Source organism: Rutilus rutilus (assembly GCF_951802725.1).
Source record: "Rutilus rutilus genome assembly, chromosome: 5".
Taxonomy (NCBI): Eukaryota; Metazoa; Chordata; class Actinopteri; order Cypriniformes; family Leuciscidae; genus Rutilus; species Rutilus rutilus.
The window spans coordinates 3,603,645-3,626,623 of record NC_140213.1 but is presented as its reverse complement, the minus strand read 5'-3'; the positions used below and the strand labels follow the sequence as shown (position 1 = coordinate 3,626,623).

Here is a 22,979-nt window from a genome sequence, read left to right as displayed (position 1 = left end):
CCTCGATTTGTTTCGAGACATTAGCGGCGCAGGAATGTTGAGGGAAAACCTTCTCTTTGAAATCCAGCTTTCTCTCCACAGACTGAATAATAAATAGTACAGTGCATGGCAGTGGAGTTGGGCTGCGTACAAACAACAATTAAATGCAGCAAGAAAGAGTCTTTGAGAAGTTTATTATTATTATTTTATGTTTGTAATTCTTTCATTTTGCATTTATTCTTATTTTTTAAGTGTCTGTGTTAAGACAGTCTTCTCACAAAACCAAAACTAAGTTTTTGTTTTGGTCAAAATGTACAAATATTTAACAAATGTGTTCCAGAAGTAATCCATTTCCTTCACATTTCCGGGTTTCTCAGAAGCGGAAGTCGCAGTTGGGTAAACTTCTATAGCGTTGAATGAGAGACTGCGTTAAAAAGTGTTCCCATTTCCCAACTTTCAAAAAGAGGGGGAAAAACAGAGAGAGGCTGAACACCCTCACAGCAGCATTAACTATTGTATTTATTTATTTTTGTCATTTGATGCAAAGGTAATATAATATAAAGTAGTGTTATAAATGTAGGCTACATACTTATATATGATAAACTTTGCAGGATTTATGATTTATGACCGTTAAAACGCGTCATCACAGTCTGTGAAAAGGGTCAGCCAGTTAAACGCTCAGATTTGAATGTTGTTGCTGCCGGGCAGAATTTGAGCGGGAAATGTATTTACCTCAGCACGCCCCAAGAAAGGCAAGTTTCAGAGAAATATTCAGCCTCATTCAGGCGAAGCCATGGGTTAAGGTTTTTGTTTGGTTAAGGCCGGGCGAGACTGGAGCTTTCCAATAAAAATAAATCTCAAATTAATTATGGCCCGGGGCTGGAGGCCAGACAGTTTGGTGTTGTGTGCTGCAGTCTCTATTTTTTCGATGTGCGTGTCATTCTCAGCGCGTGAGAGGAAAATGGGCTCGTGACGGTCTCGAGCAACCTGAGAAGCACCATGCCATTACCGGTAATATATGTGTCGAATGTTTGTCTAAAAATCGTAAGATAGATAGATAGATAGATAGACAGATATGGTAATATTGGCTACTTGTAGATCAACCTTTAGTTATGTAATTGCATGGTCGAAAGTCCGTTTACCACCAGAGGAAGCCTCTGGCCTCACTTTGGGTTAGTCTTACTCAGGCACTTCAGGGTTTTTCCAGTAGCGTTGGGCCACTGGCTTCCCACAGGTCGTGGTTGGGAGAAATGCCTGGCTGTCAAGCACAAGCGTCGAGCCAGATGTTCTGTGGCTCACTACATAAACCAACATGCATTTGTTTATTGGCCTTCCAAAATGTTTGTTACCGCTGGACTCATAATGACCTGGGCAAGTGCCACGCGGGAAAAGAGACTGATTTTTTTATTATTTTTTAGGTTTAATGATGCACCTCTTGCATATTGCTCCATAAATAAAAAATAATTTATTTTGGACTTGTTATCATTACATCTTGAAAGTTGAAAACACACTGTATCTGGAAAGAACCGTGGTTTAGATAAGCAGATGATGTCTAAATTGTGGATTTCTAGAGCAAGATAAGACTGTCGTCATCAAACGATCTACAAAATATTTGCTCACTACAAACGCGGTTCGTAACTTTGAATGAAACCACTGTGTTCACTATTTATCTGATATATAGTTTAGCTTCGAGTAAAGAGACGTCTCATTTATAATAATCGAAATAGAGACCATAAAACATAATTATACTGTCATTAGTGACCCCTCTCCGCCAGATCTCCGTCTCGTCATGCGCTCAGAGATAATGGTGTTTTAATTAAAAGAATTGTGGAGTCTAAGCGGCCCCTCTAGGGAAACATATGTTTCAGCTATCAAGTCCCACGCTCTGTGAAAATGATGTCCACCCTTCCACTGCAACGCGCATACACATGTCCCAAAACCTGATATGATGATCCAAATCTGCATTACTCAACCATAATAGCCTAATGTAAGGTTAGTTCCGACTAAAATCCAATTACTCTCCTTCTGCTCTGTCAGATCCCTCTACTTGTCGTATATCCCCCACTCAATCAAGAATGCAGAACACAGAAATTGATAAATATATGCCAACACCGTTTATTTGAATAAAAGAAAAATCAGGGTTCTTTTGTGCAGGAGAGAGGCACAGACTCGAAATGGTTAAACAAGGTGTCTCCGTTAATTACTGCGCAGGCCTCAGGCAGGAGAAGCCTTGACCCCTAGCAGGATCCAGATGTGGAGCTCTCGAGGGGGCCTCCCCGCCCCCCGACCCCCTCCCAGACCCCCATGTCGCAAACAGTGCAAGTCAGCCGGCGCAGACTCAGTCCCGCTCCCCGAGGCTTGGCCCTCTCGGTCAGGGGGTCTCAGGATCCGGGGGTCTGGCTGCGCGTCTAGAGTGTGCTCGGTAATACAGCTCACCGTAAAAAAAAAAAAAAAAACCTAGGGGTGGAGATTTTTAGAGAATGGTAAAAGAAAAAAAAAAAAAAAAAAACGCTGGGTTGTTTTAACATGTTTGGGTCACATATGGACAACCCCAACCGTTGGTTTACTTTTCTTTCTTTTCTTTTTTACCCAACGATTGTTTTGAACTTTTAAAAAAAAATTAACCCAACGGTTGGTCTAAATGTTTTAATCTGTTAAACCCAACGGTTGGTTTATTTATTTATTTAATTATTTTTAAAATTTAAACCCAACCGTTGGGTTTTGTCCATATTTGACCTAAACATGGGTTGAAACAACCCAGCATTTTTTTAGAATGTAATATTTATTCAAATTATTATTTTTTTAAACAACATATGTTTAAATCGTGATAAATAATGTGTATTTCAATCTTTTCCCAGAACGAAAGTAAATATTTACTGTATAAATATTGTCTAGAATAGAGACTGTTCCCCTCATTGCACATGAAGACATAAAAAAAAAAAAAAGTGAGGCCATGTGCTATTGATTTGGAGAAATGTTGAACAGCAAGCACTCGAGAGGTATCAGCCTCTCTATATGATCCATACAGCCAGTGTTTCTGGAGAAATGCTATGCGTGTGCATTCAGAAGCGCGCACACGTGTGGAGCAGACAGACTCGACGCTGCGGGCTTCGCTTTTATTAATGGAAACCCATATTAGCAGCGAAAGAAGTTCGGACAGACTCGTCACATTCTTCACTTCACATGGGTACATCCAACTCGCGTTTTCGTTTATAGCGGAATACCGATCATAATATTATCCCGTTATGCAATCGATTTAAACAAACCTGTGTGACAATAACCATCTGCATTAATTGTCAAAAGTTATTATTTTTATTATAATATTTTTCTATCAGCTTAGTGTTTGTATTTTTTCTTTTTAGAGTTTTATTGTTAATTAATATATTTAACATACAGTGTTTCTACCAAATCGATGTCTATTTTAATGTTGGAAAAAGCGCAACAAACGTAAAGAGCTGGCATGCGTTCTGTAAATATTTCCAGGCAAAAACATGTAAAGGAAAGAAACACTATTGTTTTGGTGTCTTATCTTCTCGGGACAAATATCCTGCCGTAATGAAGGCAGGGCCAGTGACACACACACACACACACACACACACACACACGCACGCACGGCTTCCTTCTCAAGCGCAGTGACTTCACTTCCCAAATTTAGAGGAAAAAAACCATCCGGCGAAACTGTCTCTGTCTCTCCGCCACATATTGGGGCTGGAATTAATTCAGACGCGTGTCATGTTTGGAATATTGTCGGGCTCCACTGAAAATTGTGCAAAATGGACGGAACTATTAAGGTAAGAGCGGAGGAGAGGGATCTTTCTGAGATGGACAGAGTTTGAGAGCTTGTAGTCTGGGACTTTTCAGCCGCTATGAGTTGCGCTTTTCCTCTTCTCTCTCTCTCTCTCTCTCCCTCTCTCTCTCTCTCTCTCCAAGTTTCCTTTTCCTTTTCGTCGAAACTTTGGTGAAAGTTGAAAACTGTAGCGGAGGATACGAGCGTTCAGACGGACTCGACGCGCACTCTTGGACGCTCGTAAAAACGCACGGGCTGTTTGTGATGGAGTTGTTTCGTCAAGAAAAAAAAAGGGAAAAAAAAATCATAGCCCAAGTTTCGTTTTAAAGATTAGAATAGCGAACGTCCGGTGCTCGACGAGGCTGCTTTGAGTTTTCAGTATATCGTGGCGCGCGCGCGTGTGTGTGTGTGTGAATGCAGTGCAGTGGTTTATATAAATCATAAAGCTTTAGGCTGGAGATGTGGCTGCGCAATTGGAGTGGCACCGTGCCGAGGTTTTCCAACCATTCATATAGTTCAAAAGCCGAGCCCACCCACAGTAAAATATTACTCCACGTTCTTTCCCTTCTTCTGATAACTGATAATAATTGCTATAATGCGCTCTTGAATGGGTCGTGTTTACACAAAGACTACAGTCCACAAAGTAAAAAAAAAAAAAAAAAAAAAAAACCTTGCGCTCTACTTGGAATAATAAGTGATGTGTGGTCCACGCCGCTGCTCTGTGCATTTCGATATTTAGAATAATCTAGCATGAATTTGTATTGTTTTTAAATGGATAATCCCCATATACAATCTCTGATTAAAAACAACTATCAATATTTGAATTAAAATTGTATGAGCATCAAATAAGGTAATGATCACTGATTAATTGTTGACTCTCCTCTGGAGGGGAGGGCTGCTCATTCAAACACTCCTTTTTTTTGCGGTCATATAAGTGGTTTTGGGTGTGGTATATGTTTGGGGCTGTACACATTATGCTTGTTTTAGATTGTATCATCTTAAATAACTGTTTCGATTGCAGTGGGGTGACTGAGGACAGATGGAGGATGATTTTAATGCAGCCTTATAGTTCAAAGGGCATAAAATTATTGTTGTAAATTGTATAGCATTGAGAAAAGTGTATGTTATTGTATGATAATTGTTGTCATTACTTGTTAAAATAGCTTATTATTATTATTATTATTATAGTAATTCCAACATATAATTAATAAATTATATGTACTTTACAATTGTAGCTACTTATCTTTGGAAATAATAACATGCTAAACTAATTTTATGTAAGTTATATAGCACTGGTTACTATTTTTAATGTTTTTGAAAGAAGTCTCTTATGCTCATCAAGATCAAAAATACAGAAAAACTAATATTGTGAAATATTATTGATTTAAAATTATGTTTTTTTTTCTTGTAATATACTTAAAAATATAATTTATTTCTCTGATGCAAAGCTGAATTTTCATCAGCCATACTCCAGTCATCAGTGTCAAATCATTGCATGAACATTATATATGTATATACATATACAACATATTGCAATGACACTAACTATAACACTAAACCTATCCTTTCGACTTTAACTAAAATATAACTAATATAATATAATGCAACTAATATAATGTGTGACCAGTAATTATCTTGAAATGTAGTCATCAATTATTCGTTAGCATGAATTTGTGTGTTAGTCCTTTGGAATTTGACTCCGATAGCGCTCTTGATTGATTTTGAACTGTTCACTTTAGTCGACAATGAGGAGGGTGTCTCAATCCATGGGTATTTCCTGCTCCACACAATCTGGTTTCCTGTCAGGTTTCCTCTTCCTCCTTAAACAAAAGACAGGAATGGCCTCTGTATAAAATAGCACTGTGCTTTTAATGTGTCTGCACATCCCGACCTAATGACGCATCCAGCAATGGTGACTGTGGCTATTCAGTTTCTCATATGCAAATGTTCAAAATAGCTTTTTCTAGAGATAACTTCTAATATAATACGGCTCCCTATAAATCTACAACACCGAACCAGTGTAACCCTGTGGTTCTGGATGGTTTGAGCGAGCCGCGCAGACACGGCCAATTTATGGCTCAAGGAAATTGGCACCTTTGTGAGTATTTTAACCTCATTGTAAGAAGAAGCTTGCACTTGTGCGCTGACCATTGCTTAGCACTCGATTTCACAGAGATGAAGGAATTTCGCCTTTTGACAGGCCTGTCCGTACGTACGCATGTACGAGCGTGAGTGTGGAATTAGATTTTCCTATTTTTACAGCCCTCTGTAATCTTGGGAAAGACTGACTGCCAATCATGAATTATATGGTGGAGGCTGATATGTCTGCGTGTAAGTAACGTGTAACAGTCATAATAGCAGCTCTGGCCTTATCTGGCAGCGTGAAGGCATTCCTTAACTCTGCCATACTTATCATGCCACCGGCCTGCTGCTGTGGGTCGCCCCGATACTGTCCGCGGGACACTGATCAAATTGATGACGACTGTCAGCAAAGTTGGAAAAAAACAACGAGGGAAAATGAATAACTGCTGATAGTGTCCCAAGATCCCCTTAGCCAGAGACTGAATGGTTAATTGTAAAGCATACATGCATCACGGAATGTATGTTTCGCTAAAAAATAAGAAAAGAGGAAGCATTATTTTGTTATCGAACAGTATCTTCCCCTCTGAGTCTACAATGATGTGCATATTTCAGACTTTTTTTTGTATAAAGTTCAGTGAAAGTTAAGAGTTTTACAGGTGTTTGTGACTGAAATAACAGAGGGAAATCTAGGCGACTGATTCGAGATAGTCTTCATAAAACTGAAAGAAAGCTTCGAGTGAAAAGTGAATGGAGACGATCACGTGCACGTGTAGACGCGGATCTCTCCAGAGGAGCCTGTCTGCCGCGTTTGTTTTCTTTAATAAAACGACATCACCCCAGCTGAGCGCCTGCAACGAGAGCAAATGTAGAAGTGACCTTGCCTCTGTTCCGTCTCATATGAGTCATGAGCAAGAAATCTTCTGCTTATTGAAAGTCACATTTTTAAATTCTTCCCGAAAACAAAAAGGTTTAAAAGTCAATGTTAAGTTTTACGGTTGTGTTTTTTTTTTAATGATAACTGAAGTAAATGGCTGAATTTTATCATCATTATTATTATTATTATTATTATTGTGGTTGTTATTTTGTTTCTATTCACCTGATACATAAAACTGTGAAGTCAACATGAAATCAAAATATGCGACCTAGTTTAATTTTCCAATGCACATTCCTGATTTTAGTGTCCACAATTCATTGGTGCAAATTATTCCAAGAAAAAAATATTTGATCAAAACACAATAAATTTCTCCATCTCTGAAACATGACATCACAAATCCCTCTTTTTTTTTTTTTTTTAACTCCACCACTTCAAACACCTGACTTCAGTCTGGTATGTAATTCCTACTCTTCACAATCCCATCAATGCCCAGTGGTCCTTTTTTACTTTTTTATTTTTTTTGAATATGTCAATTTTCATGTCAAATAAAGTACAACTGTGTTTCATGTTGACTTCACATATTTAATATATGAAAGCAATCAATTGCACTGCTTCATTTGCACTCAGCATCTGTGTTTCTAATGCCCTTCAGCAAGAAACAATTTAGAAATTTGTGTTGCTTGATTACACACGATGAACTGAGAGTCATTTGTCATGTGCTTTAATGAGAAACAGTGATATAGCTTGCGCTCTACAATCCTCCAGGAGGCGCTGTCAGTGGTGAGTGAAGACCAGTCTCTGTTTGAGCCTCCATACGCTTCTGCTGCTCCTTTACCCAAGACGGACATGACTGCGTCCGGCACACAGGATTACGCTCAGACACACAAGATCAACCCTATTCCTCCTCAGCAGGAGTGGATCAGCCAGCCTGTGCGAGTTAATGTCAAACGAGAATATGACCACATCAATGGATCCAGGTGCCTCATTTGTTAAGACCACTATTCTGTGTTTGTGAGAGTTGTTCTGTCTGAGATGAGCATTAGTAAGCTATAACTCTCTCTCTCTCTCTCTCTCTCTCTCTCTCTCTCTCTCTCTCTCTCTCTCTCTCTCACCCTGGCAGAGAGTCCCCGGTGGACTGTAGTGTGGGTAAATGCAATAAAATGGTGGGTGGGACCGACACATCTCAGATGAACTATACTGGCTACATGGATGAGAAGTGTGCTCCGCCTCCAAACATGACAACCAATGAGAGGAGAGTTATCGTCCCAGCAGGTATTGCTTGTTCGTCAGCATTAGGAGTGTAACGACACCCTCATGTCACGATTCGATACATATCACGATACTGAACTCACGATATGATATTATTGTGAGACTCCAAGACTTATTATAAAAAAATGTACTGTTGATTAAAATGCTAAATTTGGTTTTACATTGTGAGTGTAAATTAACAGGCTTGGACTTGGTGCTGAAACCCAAAGCACAGGACAATAGAGACACCAGAATAACAATATTCATGATTCTGAAGCTAAAAATACAAAATTATTTGAGACTAGCATGTTTGCACTCTGTCACTGACTAGATATATTTAAAATAATGTAGGCCACTTTTTACTGGTAGCATAAGATATTTGGCATTATTAGGACCCACAGATATTCCCCCATTGCATTATTATACATTATATGATTTTTTTTTTCCTCACACAGGAATTTTTATTTTGAGTGAGCTATACACGATACATTATTGCAATTTTTGCATTGCAGTATATTGTGACATGATATATTGTTACACCCCTAGTCAACATAAATACACAACATATTGAATGCTACATCAGGGGTACAACATTAATACCAAAAAGATATTAAAATAAAATAGTTGAATATCAAATGTTCAGTTCTATTAAAGGTGTGTAAGCTGCACCAAACTGTATTATGTTTCCAAACATAAGGAAGCCAGCAGTGGCCATGCATTATTGTTATTATTATTATTATGTTCTTGTTTTCTTGAGATTGTCATTGATTTTCCTCATAATCCCAATGCTTGTTATATCTGGAGAAAATAAGATAGTGATGCATGGCCTTTGGATGTTTGGAGTCATAACTTTTGCATTTCTGTTTGGTGCCACTAATGTTGCAGAAATTATTACTTAGTTTATCTGAAAATGTTTCTGTACAACAAGACAGTAAAAGATCTGTTCTCTGCTTTAGTGCTCGCTTTAAAACACTTGCTGTCTCTTCACACTTAAACCAATGAAAGCTGCTTGTAAGCCATATCTAAACCTTGAGTCTCCAGCTAATTTGTGGCTTTATTTTGTGTTTGCCATTTCAGACCCTTCTCTCTGGTCTCCGGACCATGTGCGGCAATGGTTAGACTGGGCCATTAAAGAGTACGGTCTTCAGGAGATCGACACAGCCATGTTCCACAACACAGATGGAAAAGAGCTTTGCAAGATGAGCAAAGAGGACTTCCTGAGACTTACCAGCGTTTATAACACGGAGGTCCTGCTCTCACATCTCAATTACCTCAGGGAAAGTAAGTCCACCCGGTTTATCGTATTCGATTGAGATTGGCTAGTGTGGGTTTGTGCGCCTACAAATGTGTTAACTTGTTTTATTCTATGGCTTGCTTTATGATGTCAATATATATCGCAACATATCTCAACCACAATATTATAATATTGTTGTCAGAAAAAAAAAAAAAAAAATGGTTATACCATTTCAAAAGGTACTACACTTTAGGGAATGATAGGGGATTTTGCTCTAGTTATGGGAACTAACCACTAGGGCGTTCGCCCGAGAACTAAATGTTCCCCTAGTGCCATTTTCCTGGTTGCATTCACACTGACAGTAGGATCTCTGAAGTGATGTAAAGTGTCATAAGCCTAAGTTGATCGTAGAACACGATGCTTTTGGAAAACGCAGCCCTGGATGTTGTGCGGGACTTTTATTTTGATGGCGCTGAGATCGCCAGAGCACACAATGCTCCCATTCTCCGTCTTCATTAGTTTACGATATTTTTAACAGTCCTATCTAATATGCTATTGGATAGAACTGTTAAACAAAGAAAGTAAACGGTATACGAAAAAAGTATTATAGCGTTTGCCGTGTGGTTGATGATCGATGGCGCTAGCTGAGCAGAAATACATTAGCATGTTTCGCTTGGTCTCTTCAAAGTTGCGTTGAACTTCCGCCGTATGGTAAAGGTTGAGAAGTGCCTGGACTTCGACATCGGCCCATCTATCGCTGTTTTCCATGTGTGTGTGGAGTAAATGTATACCGTAACTGTGTTTACACTGCTTTTTAAAAATGGTGGGTGCGGATACGTTCGGGCCAATCATCTGTTCCTAAAATCTTTCCGAGTTCCTGCATCCCAAAAAAGAAGGTACTTCCGCCAGTAGTTATAGGAACTATGACAATGTTCCTCCAGTGCCCCTAACATGTGCCTTTAAGGTACTAATATGCACCCCTTAGTGGTAAAAAAGAAACAAAACTGTACCTTTTGAAAGAGTACCGCCCCAGTGACAGCTTTTGTACATTTTTAAATCTCACACTAGTTGAAATGGTCTGACTATCTTTGATGACAGATTGCATTAATAACTAAACAAAACAAAACCAGATTAATTGCAATTTCATTGAACATCACTCCAAAGCCTTTTTAGAGCTTGTTTATGACTATTTATAAAGTGCCAAGCAACTGACCAATAAATTGTTTCCAAACTAGTTTGAAAAAGCTTGTATTAATTGCACCACAACAGTAAAAAGTTTGGACGCGATTGTAACTGTTTAATGCGTGACTATCCATGCGACAGATGGAGCCAAAGTGGTCTAGTTTATTCCACATGGTTGCTGTCATTGTTTTTGACCACGCCGTGGCACAGTCACTCAAACCACACTGAGATCAAGTTAACGACAATATTTTATAAGATAGTTTGCACATTACGCTCGCTTTTATTCCACATGAGCGTTTTAGTAGGGAGAGCTCCTGTCTCGCTCCACCTGCTTGACTTTTACTGGGCGCATTTGGTTTGGCAGAGTCGCAATGATTATGAATTTCAGCAAGCATCCCATCCCGAGCATCTCCCCCTGAGTGCTTTGGGCCTCAGACTTCGAGAGATGAAGCCCAGGTGCATGGCCTCAGGAGACGAGGCCCATGCATGCACGCTGTTGCACGGGAAAGTTTATCCCTAATTTACAACAGAGGCATCTTGCCCCGTTTCTCTTCCAAGGGATTTCTTATGTTATTTCCCTTCGTTTCTTTGGCAAGAATCCCGTGGCTTTGGCGAAAACTAAGTCCACTCATCCACTTGAATACTTCAGTGCCATCTATAAGCGAGATGTCGGGAGGACACGCCGCATCTGTGCGTGGATCGTCGCTTTGTTTGCAGGAGAACCGCGTCGGTAAACAGAAGCTACGCGTTCTCTGAAGGGCCGCGTTTAGATGCAGTTTGCTGGGATGGTGAGAGCAGCTGGCCCGTCCAAACATTATGACAGCAGCTCGCCTCTGAGGTGGGTGGAGTCCCAACAGGGCCGAGTGCTTAAAAACGGTCCTTAAAAAAACAGTGATGGATTCTGCTGTGAGGTAATGGGAACTTTATTCCGTGGGTGTCAACGGTTTTGTGCTGGTGGCCAGGCTGTGGGCCTGCATACAGACTCGCAGTTTAACAGAGAGCCATTGTGAGTCGTAGGGCAGATCCCGGCCTGTCTGCGAGCTGTCAGGTGTTTTTTTTTTTTTTTTTTTAAGAGAACTGGGTTTTTGAGTTTTCATTAGGGACGATTGCCTCGGGACTGAGCCAGAGCTTACGCGCCGGGCATTGTGGATCTGCCTTCTGCTGTTTCTTTGATTTAGCCTGTGTGTTTTGGAAACAGAAGAAAAAGTTCGTAATCCTCCACTCCACCATTTGTATTGCCTTGGAAGGCGTCCCGAGTGAAAATCAAATAATAATAAGAGAGATGGTCTTGTCCCATCTACCAGAGGCTATACTCGCTCTCCGCCAAAAGATATTTGAGTTCCTTTTACCTGTTTGTGACTTTATAAGGGTTAGTTCATCCCACAAATGTAAAATTCTGTCATCATTTACATTCCAAACCTGTTTTTTTATTATTATTATTTTTTATTTTTTCCTGAACACAAAAGGAGATATTTTGAAAAACAATTGATGTCAGTGTTCCCAAAGCAACCCATTGGACCCCATTGACTTCTGTATGAAAAAAAAACAACAACAAAAACAGGATCCACCTCAAAACATATTCCTTTTGTGTCCCAGAGAAGAACAATACAAACTCACATAATCTGATATTCATGGTAAATAATAAAAAGGAAGATGTAGCTGCTTTACTGTAAAAATACACAGAAAATGTATGTCAATTTGTGCTTTTGTTCACTGTAAATTATAAGATGACTTGTTCTTTTTCACTTCATTTAACAGTATGTCTCATTGGATATATTACAGTTGTCTCCGTATAGAGTAAGGCAACTTAACGGAAATCATTTTTACCATTAAGAGTTGAAACATTCTTCAAAATATATACAGGTCAGAGAGTAAATGATGATTTTTTGGTGATCTATCCCTTTAAGAGTGCCATGTGTTATGTAGTTTACATGTGGGAATGTGTGTACATGTATGTAGGACCATATGTTTAACTTTCTTTTGAGCCCCGGGGCTCAGGGTTAGAAACCAGAGATGATCATGTTCCTCTTGTAACACAAACAAACACAATCACAGCCCTCCACAATAAAGCCCTCTGGTTCTGCTCACACACTCGGGCTGGATCCGCAAACGCACGCACACACACCCTGCTCGGCCTGCTGCGTGTTTCCGCTCCCCGCTGTCCGCGAATGTGACAGTCCGCAGCGTAATGGTTTCATACACGTATGTAGATGCTGTGGTGAGTCTGATTAACATTCCTGTGTGTTATTAAGTCTATACACAGCGGAGCAGGGCAGGGACGGGCACCGCCTCTGGTCAAACTGCAGGCAAACGCTGACTCATACAACACACACACACACACACACACGCATCATAACCAGCCGAAGATGCAGAGCTGGTGAATATGCTCAGTGTTTGATATGCAATATGCAATGTGTTTGGTGATGCTGAAGCTCAATGGTGATGATATCTGTAGGAGGTTTTGTTTTGACTTCGCAGTTGGTCAGTTATTCAGATTTTATTAGCGATTGCCGCCCCCTCACCAATGTGCTTTCAATTTGGCTGCAATTTGAGAATTTGTTGGAATTTCATTGCAGGAGGGGAGCGGTGCTGAACTGCTGCCTTTAGCTCAACTTACACACTGTACAGACTGGAAAGGTGTGTGTGTGTGTGCATGTGTTAGAACGCTTCCAGGAGTAAGACTATATATGCACAGAAATACACACTTATGCTCACAAATATGTGATGCTCTTGTTGAATCACTTGCAGCTCTTCTGTGTTTTCAGTGACTGAATTCAGTTTATTTTGTTTAATTAAAATAAAAAAAGGGGGAACTTTCTGGTAGTTGTATTAAGGAAAGAAGCCTAATCAATTATAATGCTGAAATAGTAGTAGTTTAGCACAATCTTTAAAAAAAAATATCATTAAAATTGTGTTTTTAATATCATGGAAACTTCCACAGTTTACATGATATTAATCACAGGCTTGTTTGACATTTAGAACTTAATTGAGAACGCTTAATTCAAACTCTAATTCAATTCCTACATTTTTTTAGTTTTTGTAACCACTAAAAGTGGTACTTGAGGTCCACTTACTCATATATCTAATCTTCAAACCAAGTCTGCAAAATTGCAAGCATATCTGCTTTATACTCAGTTTGCAATTGTAAAACAAACTTTTTGCAATCTGCTAAACAGTTCTCTACATTAGACACGTCACAAAACTAACAGCTCTTGTGTTTCATTTAGAAAACACTGCCATAGATAGATAGATAGATAGATAGAATTTGTGAATCAGAAATGTATATGTAAATGTGATTTGTCAATTTTAAAAAAAAAAACGTTATACGAATAAAATTAAGTTATTCCACATGACAATTTTATAATCATTAAATTAATGATTGTGTTGAAAATTTTATAAACTTTTTTTTCTTGAATTTGAAGTTTAAGTACTTGGCATACTGCACTATTTTTTTATATTTTATTTGTGATTCATTCTCTCTCTCTCTCTCTCTCTCTCTCTCTCTCTCTCTCTCTCTCTCTCTCTCAGACACACACACACACACAGTTGCTGCAGGTCTGGCTGTAGTTATGAGACAGACTGGTCACTGTGATAATTCAGAGTGGGACATTCAGAGACCGTTGATGGTTTATACAGACCATAAACATATGAACAGCCTATTCTCTCTCTCTCTGTTTCTCTCTAGCTCTCTCTCCCTTTCCCACAAGCTTTTATTGATCTGTCCTCCATTTGTGGTGGATTATCGCAATGCTGGATGTTTCAGCACCTTCCTAAATACTGTCGTGGGACTGTGTGCATCTCTGGATCTACATTTCTACTGAACAGCTTCTGGAAGATTGAGTCATAACTTATAAAGCAGCTCAAAAGTCTGGGATTAAACCTGAGCTCTGTTGTTGGCTCACATCGGCTGTTCTTCTGTTTTCTGTGCTGATGAGTTTGCGCTCTATGTTAGCTCTATGTGTTGTGTGATGAACACTAATGCAATGATCCTAATTTTGATCATGCAATGAATTTAAAATTTGATTTAAATTTGAATTGAGGTAGCAAAGAGGATACCGAATTGCAATTTGATTGTGAATGTAAAAAAAGATGTAAAGTGAATTGGGAGGGATGGATGGATGGATGGATGGATGGATGGATGGATGGATGGAGGGATGGAGGAATGGCTGGATGGAGGGATGGATGGATGGATGGATGGATGGATGGAAGGATGGATGGATGGATGAAGGGATGGATGAAGGGATGGATGGAGGGATGGAGGAATGGCTGGATGGAGGGATGGATGGATTGGATGGAGGGAGGGATGGATGGATGGAGGAATGGCTGGATGGAGGGATGGATGGACGGATGGATGGATGGATGGATGGATGGATGGATTGGATTGGATGGAGGGAGGGATGGATGGAGGGATGGATGGATGGAAGGATGGAAGGATGGATGGATGGATGGATGAAGGGATGGATGAAGGGATGGATGGAGGGATGGAGGAATGGCTGGATGGATGGATGGATGGATTGGATGGAGGGAGGGATGGATGGATGGAGGAATGGCTGGATGGAGGGATGGATGGATGGATTGGATTGGATGGAGGGATGGATGGATGGATTGGATGGATGGAGGGATGGATGGATGATGGAGGGATGGATGGATGGATGGATGGATTGGATGGATGGAGGGATGGATGGATGATGGAGGGAGGGCTGGATGGATGAATGGAGGGAGGGATGGAGAGATGGAGGGATGGATGGATGGATGGATGATGGAGGGAGGGCTGGATGGATGAATGGAGGGAGGGATGGAGAGATGGAGGGATGGATGGATGGATGGAGGGAGGGCTGGATGGATGGAGGGAGGGCTGGATGGATGATGGAGGGATGGATGGATGGATGAATGGAGGGAGGGATGGAGAGATGGAGGGAGGGCTGGATGGATGATGGAGGGAGGGCTGGATGGATGAATGGAGGGAGGGATGGAGAGATGGAGGGATGGATGGATGGATGATGGAGGGAGGGCTGGATGGATGATGGAGGGAGGGATGGAGAGATGGAGGGATGGATGGATGATGGAGGGAGGGCTGGATGGATGGATGGATGGATGATGGAGGGAGGGCTGGATGGATGAATGGAGGGAGGGATGGAGAGATGGAGGGATGGATGGATGGATGGATGATGGAGGGAGGGCTGGATGGATGATGGAGGGAGGGTTGGATGGATGAATGTAGGGAGGGATGGAGAGATGGAGGGATGGATGGATGGATGGATGGATGATGGAGGGAGGGCTGGATGGATGATGGAGGGAGGGATGGAGAGATGGAGGGATGGATGGATGATGGAGGGAGGGCTGGATGGATGAATGGAGGGATGGATGGATGGATGGATGATGGAGGGAGGGCTGGATGGATGAATACTGCAACAGACTGAACACAAAAACAGTGCTTGTAAAACTCAGCTGCTGCTTAACAAAGATGTTGTGGGGCAGAATGTTTGTCTTTATTTTTCATGCTGGTTTTCCTATAAAAGTTTCTCTCTCTTTCTTTCATGGATTTGTGGGGGTTATTTTGGTATAGGAACAGCAGTCTTTGATTGCCATGTGCGGATCGCACCCCACACAAAGCCTGCCCTGTTCTGTGGCCCCAACAGCAGCGCTCAGGGGGGTTTAGGGGCCTGGAGGTTAAAATATGTCTTCAATGCGCTCTCCTCCCCCATAAAAACACACTTACACACACTCGCACGTATATTAAAACACCCTACCATCTTCTCTGAGCTGATCAAAGACGAACGACGAATATCACCCCTTCCTTTTCTTCATTCAGAAAAAATAATGAATCCCTCCTTTTGCATCTGCTGAAATCCCAGCGCCTGAACCATCAGCCCTCCGTCCGGAGAAGGAAGACTCATGTTTTGCCAGTGCACTTTTCCTTCTGTTTTCCTTTGCGCTGATTTATGAGTTAAAGCAGCTAAAATTAAGAGAGCGCTTCAGGGACGGCTCACTGGAAACACTCTCAGACTGCACATGAATGCCTCTCTCTGTGCGAAGTGTAGATTGTGTTTGGATTGTAATGACAAAACCGAGGAGCTTGTGTGAAGAGAAATGAATGTTGGGAATCAATGATAGATGTCTGATGCTTGATTAAGTGCCTTGTTATATAATGTGCAATTAAATAACTTGTAACAATGTAATTACATAGTTATTACATGTTTATACACCTTAAAACTAAGACATAAGCTTAATAGGTACAATTTTCATGGCCAACATTTTTTTTACAAATGCTAAATTTATGCAAAAGCATAACATTAAATAATAAATAATTTTATGCTTTTGCATAAATGTAGCATTTGTAAAAAAAAAAAAAAAATGTATCCTGTGAAAAAAAAAAAAAGTATTGATCCATTAAAATTATTTCAAATTATTTCAAAGTATAAAAAAAAAAAAAAAAAAATATATATATATATTATTTATATATATTTTTTTATACTTGTTTTTTTTTTTTATCCAAATATATATATATATATATATATATATATATATATATATATATATATATATATATATTATTATTATTTATTTTATTTTTTCCTTATTTTTATTTTCATAGAATGTAACTGCATTTTATTTTGTTATGTTGGCTGATTTTTTTTAACCTCACTAAATTGAATAATAATTTAATATTTAAGAGTGGAATTATTTTTATTATTAAATTGCGTTTATTATATAATTGTATAATATAATATAAAAGAGGTTTATTATGGTATAATAGATGTATAATAGAATGTTTATTTATATTATTATATTGTGTTATATAATAATATATAATACATTTTATATATTATACTATTATATACATTATAGTAAACATATTACAGATAATATGAATTATATAAAGCTACATTTTTACGTCTTGTCAGAGAATCTATATTAAAAGTAAGTGTATCTGATTGTTAACCTCAGTGAATGTATAACTCTAACATCTTTATCATTCTAAAATCTATGTTTGTTTTGTGTGTTGCAGGCAGCTCATCAATATCATACAACACACCATCTCATGCCGACCAGTCTCCTCGCTTGGCTGCCAAAGACGGTATGTTTCACTGATCGTCAACAATAATTTTCATTTCGTTCTACATATACATTTGCAATAATACGATTTCCACTGGTAATCCTTATGGTACCATTCACGGGTTACTAATTCTGAGGCACAGAAGGCACATAGGTGAACAATGCATATGGAAATGACATGAGGAAGTCTTGGCATCACAGAGTGTTTTGTTGGCCCCGTCCCCTCTCTCGATGTGTATCAGAGCAGGGCTCCAGGGCCCAGCAGGTGCTGTCTTTGTGTGGCGCAAATAAAAAGCATCAAGCATTCAGTTTCCACCTGAACACGGACGGCAGAGGGCTCTCAGAGCACAGAGAACATTAGCAAGACAAAAGCCACGTGCCACACTGGACTAAACCTGCAGGAATGAGAGACACAGAGAAAGGGTAGAGACAGGTGTCTCTGTGGACAATACAGCAGGGCTGAACTCAAACGCCTACAAATCGTGTTAATGGAAGACACGTGTACCACAATAGCAGTGATTTAGGGGTGTATTGTGCATGAGGACTTGATCTAAATCTGATTTTATAGCATTGAAACAGCATAAATACAGTGCAATATTTTTTGTTAGTCTACTATAATATCAATATCTGCTCCAAAATGACTTGTTGCTTGCAATACAATCTGGCATTTTTTTTAATATATATATTTTTTTATTGCTTTTTTTAGTGTGCATTTTTCCCCATTTTGGATTATTTTCCCATTTGCATTAACAGCTACACATAAAGCCAGTCAACAACCCAGGGTTTGCTAAATAATGTATTTTTGAAACAGAAATAGTACGTTTTCGAGCAGCGTTGGGCTTTGGATTTTTGTGGATTGTTGTTGAATTGTCTGCTGGGACTTCGAAATCAAAATATTTTTTTTATTAAATTCATTATATAATATTATATTATATTATATTATATATAAAATAATATAAAATAAATCCACACTGCAGTCCTTATAGTGTATTATCTCAGCAAATCAGGTAGGACTACTGGGTCAACTGAATATTAAACACATGACAATATCAATGACAATCAATATTCATGTGCAAAGCTGCTAAGTTTTACAATTGTTCCCCCTCCCCCAAAGTTATTAGATTGTTCATGCGTACATGACCACCGAGATGAAAGACAACGATTGCTGTGACTCATTTACGTAATTTACTTGTGTACTTTCCAATGATAACACAAGATACGCATCCAAATTAAATCAGCCTCTCAAACTCATCAAGGAAATCGGTTTCCATAAACCATTTAAGTAAATGTTTGACTGTCTCTCTGGAGAACGGAGCACTTTGGCCATTCCCACTTCAGAGAGCACAAGACTGCAATAACAATGATAGTCCTGAGCTCCTGAGAGTAGTGCTATCTGGGTAAGACCAGAGGACCGGCTATCCTGATAAAAGCCAGAAGTCAGACCACCTGTTCTGAACTCTGAGCCAACAGACACATATTAGGGTCATTAGTACAGTGAACTTGGAGATAAGATAATGCTGAGAAGGCTGTAAGACCTTTGACCCTCTTCTCACAGCTGTCAATCACAGTAGAGCACTAAGAGCAAATGCTGCGATGGACAGACTGATAGCAGTGTGTTTCATGAGAAAACATCTTAAGCATCCTTTGCATAACGCTTAAATACTGAAATTTATTTTAGCTAGTGATCTAATCAAAGGCATAAAAATGCTAAAACTCCTCAAAAAAAGTGGCCATTTAACAGGTCGTCATTTATCAGCAGAAGATTAAACTCTTGATAGCAAGACTTATGGGCTGGATTTATTTTCACTTACCCTTTCATCTCTGGCCATTTATTTCTGGCCAATTTCACACGGGTAGTTAAAGATTAATACAGATTAATCCTCCACTTAGAACAATAAATAGCATATTATACTGATCTTAACAACTGATCTTCTGTTTAGTATTCTGAATGGCTCTGTTTCAAAACCCAGTTTGCATTTTAAGGCCTCATAAGTTCATCATCTCTGCCGAAAACTGTTCCAAACTGTAATCAGTCAGCATGGATATGTTAGTTTGTTACTTTCTATAAATTTTATTGCATAAAATAAGTGTATAATATGTGTGTGTGTATATATATATATATATATATATATATATATATGTATATGTATGTGTGTGTGTGTCTGTCTGTATATATATATGTATATATGTACAGTACCAGTCAAAAGTTTGGAAACACTACTATTTTTAATGCTTTTGAAAGAAGTCTCTAATGCTCATCAAGCCTGCAGTTAAAAAAAAAAAAAAAAAAAAAAAAAAAAACAGTAATATTATGAAATATTATTACAATTTAAAATAATGGTTCTCTTTTTTAATATACTTTAAAATGTAATTTATTTTTGTGATGCAAAGCTGAATTTTCATCAGCAAGTACTCCAGTCTTTGGTGTCTTATGATCCTTCAGAAATCATTCTAATATGCTGATTTATGATCAATGTTGGAAACAGTTGTGCTGCTTAATATTTTTTTATAACCTGAGATACTTTTTTCAGGATTATTTGATGAATAAAAAGTTAAAAAGAACTGTATTTATTTAGAATAGAAATCTTTTGTAACAATATACACTACCGTTCAAAAGTTTGGGAACAATAACTTTTTTTTTTTTAAAGAAATTAGTACTTTAATTCAACAAGAATGCGTTAAATTGATAAAAGGTGATGGCAACGATTTATATTGTTAGAAATGTTTTTATTTTGAATAAATGCTGTTTTTATGAATAAATGCTGTTAACGTTTTACTCATCAATGAATCCTGAAAAAAGTATTCCAAAAAAATATATTAAACAGCACAACTGTTTCCATCATTGATAATAACTGAGTATCAAATCAGCATATTAGAATGATTTCTGAAGGATCATAAGACACCAAAGACTGGAGTACTTGCTGATGAAAATTCAGCTTTGCATCACAAAAATAAATAACATTTTAAAGTATATTAAAAAAGAGAACCATTATTTTAAATTGTAATAATATTTCATAATATTACTGTTTTTTTTTTTGTTTTTTTTTTGTTTTTAACTGCAGGCTTGATGAGCATAAGAGACTTCTTTCAAAAGCATTAAAAATAGTAGTGTTTCCAAACTTTTGACTGGTACTGTATATATATATATATATATATATATGTATTTGTGTGTTTGTTTGTGTATGTATATATATATATATATACAGACACACACACACACACATATATATATATATATATATATGTGTGTATGTGTGTGTGTGTGTGTGTGTGTGTGTGTGTGTGTGTGTGTGTGTGTGTGTGTGTGTGTGTGTGTGTGTGTGTGTGTGTGTGTGTGTGTGTGTGTGTGTGTGTGTGTGTGTGTGTGTACTACACTCCTGGACTAAGAAGTGTGTTACTAAACAACTAATAAGCGACTAGAACAAAGTAGAAGATGGATGGATGGATGGATGGATGGATAGACAGACAGATGGATAGATAGATAGATAGATAGATAGATAGATAGATAGATAGATAGATAGATAGATAGATAGATAGATAGATAGATAGATAGATAGATAGATAGACGGATAGACGGATGGATGGATAGAAACTATTTTGCCCTATATTTTGTGTGTGCTGTTGTTTGATTTATACTCATTTTCCTTATTGCAGCATTACATTGCGAGTTGCTGCTTTAATCTCTCACTCTTGTTATGAGGCTTCGTTTCAGTCCGGCTCGCCAACAGCAGGGAAACGCTCCAGATTTCAGAGAAGAGCCTTTAAGTCAAACCGCGTTCTTTTGCACTGTTTCGAGCGCATGAGTGCGTCCCGTATAAACGGCCACTCGGACAAAAAATTTGAACCTCACTTTAAGCATTGGTTTGCTTCAAAATGCCCATATACCTTGAACTTTTTTTACGTCCCATTTAAAAACTGAGCCGGTCTAGACGTCTGGCTGGGCGAGAATCTTGTTTTGACTCTGAGAGCAGAAGCCTGGTCTCTTGAGGAGACACCACACCCAAACACACACACACACAGCACACTAACAACACAACATGCCGGAGACTGCCTGGTAGGCCCTGTGATATAGAGCATTCCCTTTTATTCATGGCGGAGAATAGCACGCATTAGTGAAAGTGAAGCAAATCTAAATTTATGGCCCCTGATTCAGAACAGGAGACATTTTAAAAAAAGCATCCGATCCCAGATGCACATCTGTCTGTTGTTTCGCAGTCGAGTTCTGACGTGATTGAATTAGGAATACGGGCCTCGCCGAGAAGATCCGGTGGTGGGATCCGTCAGTGTTCGTTCCTCGTCGAGTTCCTCGTCTCTATCAGACAGTAGCGACGGCCACCGACGCTGTTTTCTTTGCAAATTCCGATGATGTGTAGCGTCTGCTCTCCATCTCTCTCTCTGTCTTTCTCTGTTCTCCCCATCGGTTTCTGACCCCTCTTCTCCTCCTGGCTGCTGTGTGTTTTTTCATGGTGGAGGGGGGATGAAAAAACGAGGGAAAAAAAGGCCAGTAAAACAAAGAGAGGTTGTGTGAGCAGACTCGGCAGGCAGGAAACGTAACTCTCTCAGGACTCTCTCTCTCTTTCTCTCTCTCTCTCTTTCTCTTTTTCTCTTCTCTCCGGCCCTGCTCCAGATCAGATCTGACAGACACTGAGAGAGTGAAGGATGGAAGATCGTTAGAGGGAAAGAGTGAGTGCTTGAGGACAAAGAATGATAGAAGGCCTAAAATAGAGGAACATTAAATGAAAAGCAACTTTTCCCAGAAATTACTCGGATCCAGTGTCTGGATGTGTAGTGCAGTTCATGCAGTTTCAATATTTATAGCTATAAAAAATATGCAAGTTGCCTTGAAGGAATGGTTCATCCGAATGAAATAGAAATAGAAATTAGTAATTTTTTCATTATGTTTTAACAAACCCAAATGCATTTTTCCCCATGGGACACAAAAAGAGAATTTTTGAAGAATCTTATGCTTAAGTTTAGAGGTCATTGGTTTTTGCATGTGTATTGATCTTGATGACAAAGCAATCGTACATAATGCAAGAGTTATTCTAATGATGCTTTTAATATGTTTGTTTGTTTATTTGGCAACACTTTACAACAATGTCTCATTTATTAGCATTAGTTAATGCATTAGCTAACATGAACTGGCAATGAGGAATATAGTTTAAGCATTTATTAATCTTTGCCAATGGTAGGAAAATATCGTTGATGAAAATCTCGTCACTAATGTTACAACTTTTGATTTTGATAGCGCATTACTAAACGTTAACATTGATAACTGAGATTAATGAATGCTATAAGAATTGTTCGTTGTTAGTTCATAATGTTAACAAATGAAACCTTATTGTAAAGTGTTACCGTTTATTTTCACCTTTGATTATGTCATTAAAAAATGTCGTTTTGTTGAAACTTCTATTTGGAATTTCCTTAAAAGTTTCAAGAGAAACATACATTTTTGGGTGATGTATTCCTTTAATCTAAGACTCAGAACAGATCACAGCGTGTTTAATAATCTAAGACTCAGAACAGATCACAGCGTG

The 22,979-nt window shown here is 38.7% G+C and overlaps 1 protein-coding gene across 4 annotated transcripts in view; it reads left to right on the top strand.

Moving 5' to 3' along the window:
• fli1 (Fli-1 proto-oncogene, ETS transcription factor) overlaps positions 1-22,979 on the top strand; it is a 32,943-nt gene that overhangs the window by 3,366 nt on the left and 6,598 nt on the right. For 2 of the 4 annotated variants that reach the window (XM_084408528.1, XM_084408527.1), the window contains exons 3-6: positions 7,488-7,699; positions 7,843-7,994; positions 9,048-9,251; positions 17,396-17,464. In XM_084408528.1, coding sequence (XP_084264654.1) covers positions 7,488-7,699; positions 7,843-7,994; positions 9,048-9,251; positions 17,396-17,464 — 637 coding nt within the window. Of the gene's footprint in view, positions 1-3,472; positions 3,771-5,645; positions 5,865-7,487; positions 7,700-7,842; positions 7,995-9,047; positions 9,252-17,395; positions 17,465-22,979 lie in introns of those variants that run through there. The other 2 variants (XM_084408529.1, XM_084408530.1) reach the window with 2 other exon arrangements.